Source organism: Lepisosteus oculatus, chromosome 25, assembly GCF_040954835.1.
Source record: "Lepisosteus oculatus isolate fLepOcu1 chromosome 25, fLepOcu1.hap2, whole genome shotgun sequence".
Taxonomy (NCBI): Eukaryota; Metazoa; Chordata; class Actinopteri; order Semionotiformes; family Lepisosteidae; genus Lepisosteus; species Lepisosteus oculatus.
This window is the reverse complement of record NC_090720.1, coordinates 4439313-4451365: the sequence shown is the minus strand read 5'-3', so window position 1 is coordinate 4451365 and position 12053 is coordinate 4439313. Positions and strand designations below refer to the sequence as shown.

The 12053-nt window shown below is 37.2% G+C and overlaps 1 protein-coding gene across 7 annotated transcripts in view; it reads left to right on the top strand.

Annotated features, from left to right (window-relative positions):
* Nucleotides 1–12053, top strand: part of plch2a (phospholipase C, eta 2a) — a 147509-nt gene that overhangs the window by 125742 nt on the left and 9714 nt on the right. For 5 of the 7 annotated variants that reach the window (XM_069183662.1, XM_015337145.2, XM_015337148.2 and 2 more), the window contains 8 exons: nucleotides 424–521; nucleotides 858–1040; nucleotides 1806–1913; nucleotides 2008–2132; nucleotides 2910–2994; nucleotides 3538–3684; nucleotides 4329–4408; nucleotides 9542–9589. In XM_069183662.1, the coding sequence (XP_069039763.1) occupies nucleotides 424–521; nucleotides 858–1040; nucleotides 1806–1913; nucleotides 2008–2132; nucleotides 2910–2994; nucleotides 3538–3684; nucleotides 4329–4408; nucleotides 9542–9589 (874 nt within the window). The remainder of the gene's footprint in view (nucleotides 1–423; nucleotides 522–857; nucleotides 1041–1805; nucleotides 1914–2007; nucleotides 2133–2909; nucleotides 2995–3537; nucleotides 3685–4328; nucleotides 4409–9541; nucleotides 9590–12053) is intronic. The other 2 variants (XM_069183660.1, XM_015337154.2) reach the window with 1 other exon arrangement.

The window sequence follows — 12053 nt, the reverse complement described above, 5'->3', positions numbered from 1 at the left end:
GCCTGTTGAGTGTCTTCCCCTGAATGTTCTTGTCCTACTTACAGTAGCTGTCTAACAGCGAGTATCCAAATGTACCTGCCAAAGAAAAGTAATAGTTTAACTATTAAACAAGATCCAAATGGTTTTAGGCTTTTAAATAATAATGCCTGTTCCACACAGTTACAGTAACTGAACAAACAGGCATCCAGGCATATCGTTTCCCTGTGAGGTTAGTGGATTTTTTTCTCAAGCCTTTGTCTTAAGTTTTTTTTTTTATACAACTGCATGTACAGTAAGTGCTCTTAGCATTCTACTCCTACTTTTAAGTCTAGAAATCTAAACTTCAGGGTGAAGTCCTAGCACTGGGAAGGTTGAACGCACCTTAACAGTAAACTTTAATTTTATCTCTAAGCAATAACCTCATCCTGGCTTCCTTCTCATCAGGATAACCCGTCAGAAGAAGACAATGAAGCTCTCCCGTGCTCTCTCTGACCTCGTGAAATACACCAAGTCTGTTGGCCTCCAGGACATCGAGACTCAGGGTGAGATAGAAACATGCTGGCCAGTATTGTACAAAATACTGTGGGCACATTTAGAACTAGGGATTTTCAGTTTGTCAATGCAATTTCTTTACAGCACCATCATAAATGTAAAAGTAAATTTTTAGTAGAGTTTCTGCCAATTTCTAAGTTTCTAAAATGAAAGAAAAACTTCTTCAGTCCACAAGACCGATGACCGTGCACGTGGTGTAGGTCTGTTACCAGGGTTCACCAGAAGTGTAATAAGAAACTCTGCTGCTTTTAACACGGTCGTGTTTGCAGTAGCCCTCATTTCCTGTGCAGTGGTGGCACAGCTCATCTCTCTTCTTTTTTCCCCAGTGACGTCCAGCTGGCAGGTCTCCTCCCTCAGCGAGACCAAGGCCCACCAGATTATGCAGCAGAAACCAGCCCATTTCATCCACTTCAACCAGCGGCAGCTGTCCCGCATCTACCCCTCCTCCTACCGCGTCGACTCCAGCAACTACAACCCCCAGCCCTTCTGGAACGCGGGGTGCCACCTGGGTAGGGATCTGCTGCATCACATTGCCCTTCTGCTGCTTCTTAACTTTGGGCGAACCCGCTATTAAATCCAACCGTGTCCAAAAGTGACACTGCTACATAAGTGTCTTGTTATTATTAAATAGTTTAAATGATTCTTAAATAATTTATTTAAATGAATTGTCAATTATTTGTGTACTTTTGCCTTGCATTTGAATCAGGTGCAGCTCTCCATATCATTTAATACATTTTGAGACAACAGGCCTGCAGTACAGTTCCAGGGTGATTTTGCTGGTCAGAGACCTGGTTGTGTCGATATGTTTTTGGAATTGTTAGCAATAAAGCTGCATATAAAGTGTTAAAATATAATCATATAGAACCAGGAGACAGAATCCCCTATTACTGATAACTAGGTTCAATAAGGTAAGTTAAGTGTTAACTCAGGCCATACCCTCATTTTTATTGTGTTTTTAGAAATGCCAAATAATTCTGCTCTCGAAAGTGAGAAGAGAAAGTGATTTGCTTTTGGAGCAGGGGAGGCAGTGCTGTTCATGTGTGGTCACCAACCTAATATATAGCCATAGATTACAGTGGGACCTCTCTAACCTTTCATCATGCACTGTCATTAGAGTTTGTCACTCAATGGCTGCCATTTGCCCTAGCACTAAACCTTTACTTCAGTGTGGCTGATAAATACGGCATTCCTTTAGACCTTATTTCGGGGGATCTTTATGTAGAAAATAGGTGTAATTTCATTTTATACATTGTTGTATTGATTTGTCTGCACAGTTGCCCTCAACTACCAGTCGGAGGGACGCGTATTACAACTGAATCGGGCCAAGTTTTACAGCAATGGGAATTGTGGGTACATATTGAAGCCCAAGTGCATGTGTGAAGGTGAGATGAGCTCTTTGCATTGTGTTCCCATCAAGGCAGTAGAATATGTTGTACTGGCTGTATTGGTACACTACTATTTTTCTTCACCCCATAGGTGCCTTTAACCCAATGCTAGAGGACCCTCTGCCAGGTCTGATGAAGAAACAGCTGGTTCTGAGGGTAATCAGTGGACAACAGCTTCCCAAGCCTAAGGACTCCATGCTAGGAGACAGGGGAGAGGTAATTACCCGGAAATCAAAAGTAGATAGTAAATACTCTTGAATCTATGAAAAATATGATTACCAGCTGATGTATTGGCAAATCATGGCAGCAGTAAACGCATGCGTTACCAATTTATTATTACCAGTGAGGTTTTTTTTTTACAGTGTGAAGCCAAGTTCGTTAAATCTAGAATAACTTAGTTATTAATCAGGCTTCATATCCCCCTGGAATTTAGCTAATCTTTGTGACTTAGACACATAAAACATATCAAACATTCACAAGCAAAATATTTATTTATAACAGCCGCAAAAGCCGAACAGCTGCTTCTCAGTACTAAAGTAAACAGTACACAGTGGTACAACATGTTTACTGTAAGGTATTTTCCATATCAAAGCCAGAGTTTGATGGCAAACAAGATGTGACGCCGTGCCCAGACTGGTCCATCCTAAGGACTAACCCCCAACAATGCAGGTCCCCCCTTATAAAGCTGGAGGATCTGCAGTGAAGTACTGTACCTCGCACAAAGTGTAACAGCACCATCAGCAGCCAGATCATGAACCACCAACCAACCATTTTGCAATGAAACTTCTAAGAGTGTATCCCAACATTTTTCTTGCTCATTTCTTTTTCAGCAGGGCTTTGTTCATGACACCATAGACCTAAAAAAAGACTAACTTTGTTTTGTCACATTTGATTTTTCATTGAATTGTAAAGATTTTGTACATTAAAGTTTGTTCCCACTGCTGGTGATGCTGTCATGTCACTTCTAGTCACTGTGTGATGCCTGTGTTGCAGATTATCGACCCCTTTGTGGAGGTCGAGATAATAGGATTACCTGCTGACTGCTGTAAGGAGCAGACAAGAGTGGTGGATGATAATGGTGAGTCTCAGGTTGGTTTTGTTACCTAGCGACACAGGTAAAAATCTACAAAGGCTGGGCCATTTCATTAAAAGCAGTAGGCCTTAAATGTAAAAACTCATAATTTCTTGGCTCATTCCATCTAGCTGGTAGGCTTCCATTAGCCTTGTTTTCATGGCAGGGATTTAGTCATGTAGGAATATAAGAATGGTTACAAAATAGGAGCAGTTGGGGCAATCTCTTGCTCATATGTTTTTTTTTTGTAATTTATTGATCCAAGGATATCATACAACTGTGTCTTGGAAGAAGCCAGATAATCAGCTTTAGGATTGTGGCTCGGTAGCTTGTTCCAGCTTCTCACAACTTATAATGTAAAATAAATAGCTTTAATTGCACTGCCCTGTAGCTTAAATTTGTGACCCCTGTTCCTTACTGTTGATAATGATGTACTGTATCTGTGTTTGTCTAAAGATATTGAATTAAATTTAACAATCACAATTGTAAATGTTTTGTTTTTTTATTGCAATAAAAAAAATCCTGCTTTTATCTCTTTTTCCACAACAGGTTTTAACCCCATGTGGGAGGAGACTTTGGTATTCACTCTTCACATGCCTGAAATAGCTCTGGTTCGCTTCCTGGTGTGGGATCATGACCCAATTGGCAGAGACTTCATTGGGCAAAGGACAATAGCTTTTAACAGCATCATGCCAGGTGCATTGGCTGCTATTAGTCTGTGCAAACGTTCCTGCAGTTCGACTTCGGCAAAACAATTGTGTCTTTAACATGTTGAGGCTTCAATTCATAAAGACGAAATTGTTGTTCTTACTGGCAGAATGAATAAAGGAAAAAAAAACCTTTAAGGAAGACATACAGTATCCCCTGAAGTAATAAGAAAGAACTGTTCAATACTGTTGAAATACTGGGTCAAGATCACTTTATCATTATGTTCATGTCCTATCTACCATCATGATATAGCAGTGTACCCAGACAGTGTATCACACACATGCTTCCACAATAGGTTACAGCTTGCCAAGATAATCAGCTAACTTATTGTGGTTGTTAATGTAGATCATAATTATCATTAATACTGGCCTACCTAATTTTAATTTTGGGTTTGCTAATCTGAGTCGGCAGCGCTACTGGTCTTTAAAATTATTTCCATACTCTAGGTTTTTTTTTAAATCCCTATATTTTTTGTCTAGACCCGTCTGTTTTGTCTGCCTTGTTGTAAATTATCTTGAGATGATTTACTGTTTCACACTGTGAATGTGAAATAAAGGTTATTATTCTGTATTATTTCACTGAATATATTTAAATAACACCCTTAAATGCTAAACATCCATCTGTACTTTCAGGTTACCGGCATGTTTATTTAGAAGGTATGGAAGAGGCTTCCATCTTTGTTCATGTAGCTGTGAATGACATCACTGGTAAGGTAGGTACACAATGAAGTTTGGGAGCTCAGCACAACTGCACATCATTGTCACCTATTGCACATGATTTTACACAAACTGCTTTTACTTTGAGATTTGTAACCATATACATTTCTTAATAAAATATTTCAAGAGGTGAGAATATACAGTATATGGTATTGATAAAGTGTATTAGATATCTCTACCAAGTTTAATTTGACCATTCATATTGAATGGTTTTTTTCTTTCAGCTTTGACGATGACCAAGATAATTCAATGAAAATTTCAGTTATTTATGCTTGTCTGTTACAATAAATGACCATTTTGCTGTTTAGATTAGAAAATTGTATGTTTAGATTTTGCATCTGACGTTTGGGTATTTGTTACGCTAATCCGCTTTCTAGTAGAAAATGTTTTAGTTAAATGATAGTTTCTAAAAGATTGTACTGAATTCATTCACAGTCATTCTGATAGTTCTTAGAAACTGTTTTTAAATGTATTAAAACTTTCAACTTGTCATTGTAATAATAGAAATAAAAAAAATAAAATCATAAGCCTAGTATGATACCATGAGGATAGTAAGAAGCCACTAATCTGACAGAAGGTATAACTGTCCTCATCATATGATCATGTTTGGCTGCTCTATTGTATTGGGGAAATTCTCAAGTTGCTGCACAATTGTGTCCCGTAGTGACTGGCTAACAAAGATGGGTGTGATTATCAATGAGGTCTTTCCTAAGGTGGACACCAGTCCTGCTGTTTGTGCTGTGTGTCACAATGGGAAGGGAGTCTCAAAGGATAGTGCCTATACAGTATCTGCTCAAAGCTGGTTAGGGAGATGGGGTTAATGTATAATTAGACACTTAAGTAGAAATTATCATTTACTGATGTAAACTTCATGCATACTTAGATGTATAAAATCCTTTTCAAAGTAGGTTGTTTTATTTGCCAAGCATCTGTTTAATGGTAGGTAGAAAAACTCTGAATATCAGGTGGAGAGTGTCTTCTCTGCCTGACACCACTGTTACCTTTCCTCTTAGGAAAATGAATCTATCTTGCTGGTTTATACATGGTAGCACATTCAGTCAGATCGAAGTTGAAGAATAAGCTGTGTTTCAGACAGCAGTGAGATCCAAAAACATTAAAACAATAATTTAAATTATTTTAGAGCTCTGTATGATAAAAAAAACAAAATGGCTTTGCAGGCTACAGTATATAAGAGGTTAAGTCTAAATAACTTAATTAAATATAGTAGTATTAAGCAAATTGGATACTCCTGTTGACTCAAGTGTGGAAGCCAGGATGCCTGTGCTGTAGCTGAGCACAGTGTGGATACAAACAGCATTGCAGTTTTTAAATGTAATTTATAAATGCTTGTCAAAATATACAAATAGTAGCCTAAGGTATCAAAATGCTTTTTTTATACATTACATCATTTGGCTCAAGTCCAAAACACCTTTTATAACTGCAAAGACAATAAATGGGTCAAGGATATGTTGCAGCAATAAGACCCATTGTGTCCTAATTAAAATTCAGTATAAAGTTTTAATTCCGGTATAAACTGCGCTTTAAATAGTGCTATTCTCTGCAAGATTGTAACGGTCTTGCAGTTTTAACCTATAAGTATTTTTTCAATATTTAAGTAATTGCTTGAGGGTGGCTTTCAACATTATAATCCAAAGGTCTATGAATAGTATATTCTCTAAATAGCAAAAAGGTTTGGTGTACAGTACATGCAAAGTCATACTTAAAAGAGTGATTTGCATCTATACCTTAGCTCATTTTTCCTCAAGCTGCACATCTAGGGGAACTGAGGATGCAATGATTGTTTGGAATGCCTGGTACAAGTGTTCTGATCATGCTGTTTAGAGTCCCCATGAGTTTACAGGCACATGAATAAAGCCCAACACAGGGGCAGAAAGAAGTACTTGATTAAAAAGGTTTTCTTCATTATTGCTCACTTCATTTTGTATTCCTGGCAGAGGGTGTGAAGGCTGTGTTTCAAATTTTAAATCGAACATTGTTTTAAAAAATGATGGATTATGAGGAAGATCTTAGTATTTGAGGTACTAAAGAACACAGCTTCTCTTATTATAAACCTGAATTGAAGGCAGACTGTTGTTCTCCAGGATGTTTGTTTTTGCGCTTTTCTCCCTGAACAAAATGAAAATGAAGTTACCTTTATTAAATGCGAGCATCTGCTGGCAGCATCTCATAACAAATACCGTCTGCTAAATGCTAATGAGACCAAGTTAGATTGCAAAGATTGCTTTGGCAGCAGTTTCTTACAGATTGCTTTGAGAAACATCCCTTTAATGCTGCTTTATTTTGTCTTTTATATTAGTGAGCGCTTCTAATTTTTTGGGTTAGTAAGGATAAGATTAACTGAAAATATGGCAGTTGATAGCACAAGTAGTGGCATTATCTTCATTCGGGTTTTTTGTCGCCCATTTTTGACTTTGCCGAGGTGGTAGTTGTGAGTGTCTTTGTACAAAATGCTGTTGTCTTTTTCACACTGTAACACATTACAAAGTCTGCGTAGGATGCTCTTGCTGTATTTTTCTCCTTTCCAGTCTGTGCCTGATCATCTTCTACTCTATTGCTGCAGTTGTCTGTACAGTTATGTTTTTTCTCTTTCTCTTCTGTCTCTCTCTTATCTCTCTCTCCCCTCTGTCTGTTTGTGATTTCAGTGGACCCTCTCTTTATCCTATCACTACTTTTAGAAGCAGACAAATGTTAGGATCCTTGAAGGTGCCCCACATGTCTCTCAGGACAGGTGTAGTGAGAACCAAACCGCACCTTGCATGCCCACAGTCCCACTCCAGAGACCAGCCTTGACATGACCCATTAGTATTCAAGATGTCAGCTCATAAGATACATGAGTTGCTTCATAGCCATAAGAGCTGCACCTGAGAGCCTCCCCATCTCTAAAAGTAGATCCAGTGTCATTGAACAAGGATGGGCTTTCACAGCAAGGCAGCACTCATTCTGATCTTTTAAACTTAACTTGAAGAGATTCTCAGTGATGTTTGGTGCAGTTTGCAGGGTTTGTTTTTTTTTACTTTGTCAGTACTTTGTTTTGACTATCCACAGCAGGTGATTCTGAAAAATAGATTGCAAAGAAAGACATTTATAGTGAAACTGCTCCAAATTGTTTGTGCTAGCCTGTATTATCAGTGAGTTCAGCTAGACCAAATTCAAGGAGCAGTATTGTAATTAGCTAGCAATACATTTCTAATTAAGATCATGGTACTAAAAGGATAAACTTCTTCAGATATATAGTGAGACATCTATGCTTGTTTCAGATAACACTTTACTGCTGAGAATCTCTGGGAAGTTAAGAGCCCAGAAAACCTAACAATCTTTTCAAAGTCATTACAAGCTTACTGCTGGCCATCCAATAGAAGGTCTAAATTTCGTCATGCAGTATATGCTGAATAATATGCAGTTTACATATTGTATTTTGTTTCCCACCAGTTTTATATACATAGCTTTCAAATAGGAGTATGGTAACTCACAATAACCCTTTCTAAATTTTGCAATATCAGGTAAGGACTGTTTGTAAGGGTTACAAAGAAAATTAAATATTGTAAGAAATTATTTATCTTGAGGAACCTTTTCATAACCTTCTCACAGAGATGATAATGTCTGTCCATGCTCATGACACAGGACAAATACAAGATCTTAATATTAGTTCTGATCCTTATACAATAACACTAAGTGCAAGGCAGTACCTAGTAATGCTTACATGAATGTTATTTCTCAAATATGTTATTACTCCAATAACAAGGACAGACTCCTAGAAGGGAATTGTCAACTTTTCAATATGATTGTCTTTTCCATTGATGTTTTGGAACAAAATGATTTGAATCCAAGAAAGCACACACAGGCAAACTGTTTCTGTTTAATCATACAAAAGTTTTTGACAAAAGCAATATAGCCTTACAGTATGTGTTAGAGGTTTTGCTTTAGTTCTGCCAATAAAAACAAACGATTTCCAAAAGAAAGGGGTTTTAACAGACAAATTGTGAGTTATTATATTCCCAGTTGGTGAGCTTCATATACAGTACAGTGTGATAATGAGCAGCTGAAGGTGTCTTACCTGTTTCTGGGCATCCCCACTTGGATCTACTTCTGCATTGTTTTAATAATTGACACAGGGTGATTTTAAGTCCTTCAAAATGATATATTCATTGGAACATTTTGGTATTATTGGTCTGCGTAGCAAACTGAATAATTAAGTATGAGGACAGTGAATAATTATTTAGAATTTAAGAGTTTCAGTTCTTAAATGAACAATGTTGAGACTGACAGATGGAGGTAAAAAACAGCATGTTAGTTAATTAGCTACTGGTGCATTTCCTGGGATTAATGTGGCTCAAGTTTTGTTTTTGGTCTGAAAGCTCTTCCTTACAGTTTTATACTATAATCAAAGCCAAAGCAACAACAAAATCCCCAATGCAAATTGTGTTAGTATAGCCTTGTAAATAAAATCACCCTGTGGCATGTTATTGTGGAATTCAACCTTGAATGTTGCATCGTGAATCACCTCAAAGATGTAAAAATGTGTGAGACATTGTACTTCACTGCGTTCTCAGTCTGCTTGTCCATCTTCAGTCCTGTGCAGTTCTCTCAGTCACATTCACAGGACTCATCACCAGACGCTTTTACTGGGCAACAAAAATGTTTGTTGAATGGTTAGAATATGACCTCTATGGGCAAAAATTCCACATAGAGTTTATTAAGAGTAACTGCATAGTGCTAAATACAAAATTAGAATAAAAACACCTTGAAAAATTATTCAGCAAAGATTAAAGACTTTTAGCATTGGATCTCACTGCTATTTTAGAATTTTGAGGCAGAATTTTCTTCTCTTGACATCTGTTTGAGCTTTTGCAAACAAGAGTTGTACAAACTCCTACCATGCATTTTTGTTTGATAACCAGTGACTTTTGGGGGCCATTTTTTCCTTGTTTTATTTGGCCCCTTTATCAGTTGACTTCCAATACTGTTTGTGTTTGTTATAAAATATTGTTTTGTTATGTTTGCTTTATCACTGGTTTTATATACATAACTGATTCATCTACATAAACTCCACAAAGAACACACTGCTATTTTTCTTTCTTTTTTTACTTTTTTATACTTTGCGCCATCAGGTGGTTGTAATGAAAAGCCATCTTTGCATGCAAAATTGTTCTACTCTGGTAAGAGTGTACCGTCTTGTCATTTTTTCATTGGTATATAGTCACCATCCACTACATTCATAGATCTTTCACAATCCATTTGTGCTAGTTCTCAGGTCTTCGTCATCATTGTGATGTTTGCCAAACACGGTATACTAATTAAATAAAGTGGTATGTCTCCTCTATTTTATAGCTGTTTTGTTTTTTGAAAGGACTGCCTAGATAATGTTTCTCTCTTATCAAGCTAGCAGTCAGTGCTAACTGCAATTTCTTGATCTTGATTTAAAGCATGTCAACAGTTACACAATATTATAGGTAACAGTCAAGTGAAGAAGCATTTGAAAACATGTCAATACAATGGATGCCACCCACCCCATAGACCAAACAAACTTCATGTTGTTTGATGCAACATGTGTGCAGTTCATGTTTTATCATCCAGCACTGCTCTTTCTCAAAGGGTGCCAGAGAAGAGCAACTTTGTTACATAAACCAGTCTTGTGATCTGAGACGTGTGCCAGAATGTAAAAAGTCTACAAAGCAAAACATATGTCCAGCCTGAACTAGCTGGAAGTTCAACAGAATTGCCATAGAGTTTCTTGGATAACATTCTTGGATCACCAGCAAAGCTGCGCTAACTATAGTTTTACTTAATGTGCACACTGAAATACAGGCTGCTAGTCTCAGGTGATAAAAAATAAGTTATTTTTACATATCAGAAATGTATAAGTTATTTCTGAACTGTTCAATTGATTGTTTCTTTTAGTAATTCCAGAAGTATGGAGCAATCATAAAAACCTATGTTACAGTCATTATTTCACCTTGCCAAGTTCAAAATCACTAAACCTCTTCTCTCATTTAGGTTAGATCTTTTCCCAAATGAAATATTTCCTAAGAAGCACTGTTTTAAAATATTTTTTGTAACATATCAGTGCAACGTGACAAATGTAACAGAATTTGCTACTCCTTTTGTATTTTTTACATGAACTTTTAATGTCCAGAGATATTTGATTTTTCCATGCTTGATTCAACACTTCAATGGGATCTTCATTGAAGAGATAAACTTTTTATATCTGATTTGAGAAACTGCACTATACCACTAAGAGGAGTGTCCGAAAATAACTATTTATAAAACCCATATGTAATTTAAGCACCTCTTAACATGGGATCAGTCTATGATGAACAGATGCAAAAGGGAATGACACTGTATTAGATACTCCCAAAACAACAAGCATTGCGTTATCCTGCTGCAGAGGTCCGGTTGGTTACCTGTTAGCCAAATTAAAAAAAATTCTCATCCGAATGAAGGAAGTTTGGAAACTCAGAATTTGGTCAATGGTTGATATTGAATAAAAATATCCAATAGAAAGTTAATCAGGCTGTGTCTAAGAACTAGGGTTGAACAAAACCAAGAAGAAACCCAGTGAGAGTAGTTAAGGAAGCTTTATTTTAATATAGTGCTCAAGTATGCTTATTGAATCATTAGCATTACAGTCAAGTGTACTGACATTGAAATACCGTATTATCCCATACAATTGATACCGTACTTCAACTGGTGAGAATCTTAGGAGAATGTTTGACAGGCCTTTGATCCAAACTTCCTCATCATATTGCATATTAACCCTCAGAATATCACTGTCCACCACGCTGAGCTTAGGTTTCTGTGGTGCTGTAACTGGACAGCAGCAAAATTACACAATAGTCTTGTGATGCGAGTTGATCCAGAATGCAGAAGAAAGAGAAACAGGTCAGTCTGGGCCTAGTTGGATAAAGTTCAGCACAATCATTTCAGAATCCCAGGGATACTATATCATTGGAGAAAAGCAGAATAGTTAGCTTTTGTCTCGGCTTCAATGTTGGCTATCTTAACTGTAGCTCTCGGGCGTCTGTAGTACAAATCCCTCGGTATCATTCAGTATCAGCATTGTATTAAACCTTTCCCTAAAAACTAATATGGCTACATAAGAATAAGTTGAAAGGGATATGTATTTAATACTTCAGCACCATTGTATATTTAATCATGGAGAAGCTAGACATAGCTATCAGGTAATATTTCCATATGTATTACAAAACCTGCAAATGTTGTAAGTTCGTGTTTGGGTATTCCAGCCTTCAAGTCGCAATGTTAAATAATCGTAGAGGTCTGGAAATATTAATTTCTATTAAGACGTCAACACTGATTGACTCAAATAATAGAAAATGGTTTCCCCTCTTCTTTCATCCCCCTGCTCCTTTAATGTATTCGCTTTTCCCCACAGTTTGCTGGTTGAGGTGTTTGCATGGTGTTGTACAGTACAGTCTCGTAATCAAAGTCAAGAAAAACCAGCCAGCAAGTATGAATGTCATGTGAGGCTCTTTTATCCTTCTTCACACTTGCGTTTAAGGATATTTGTTGCCCATTGGAGAAAATGCAGGAAACGTGGGAGTAAAGTTGGGATATTCAGTGGACAAAATGGGTGCAATATCTCACCTTATTCTTCCTACGCGT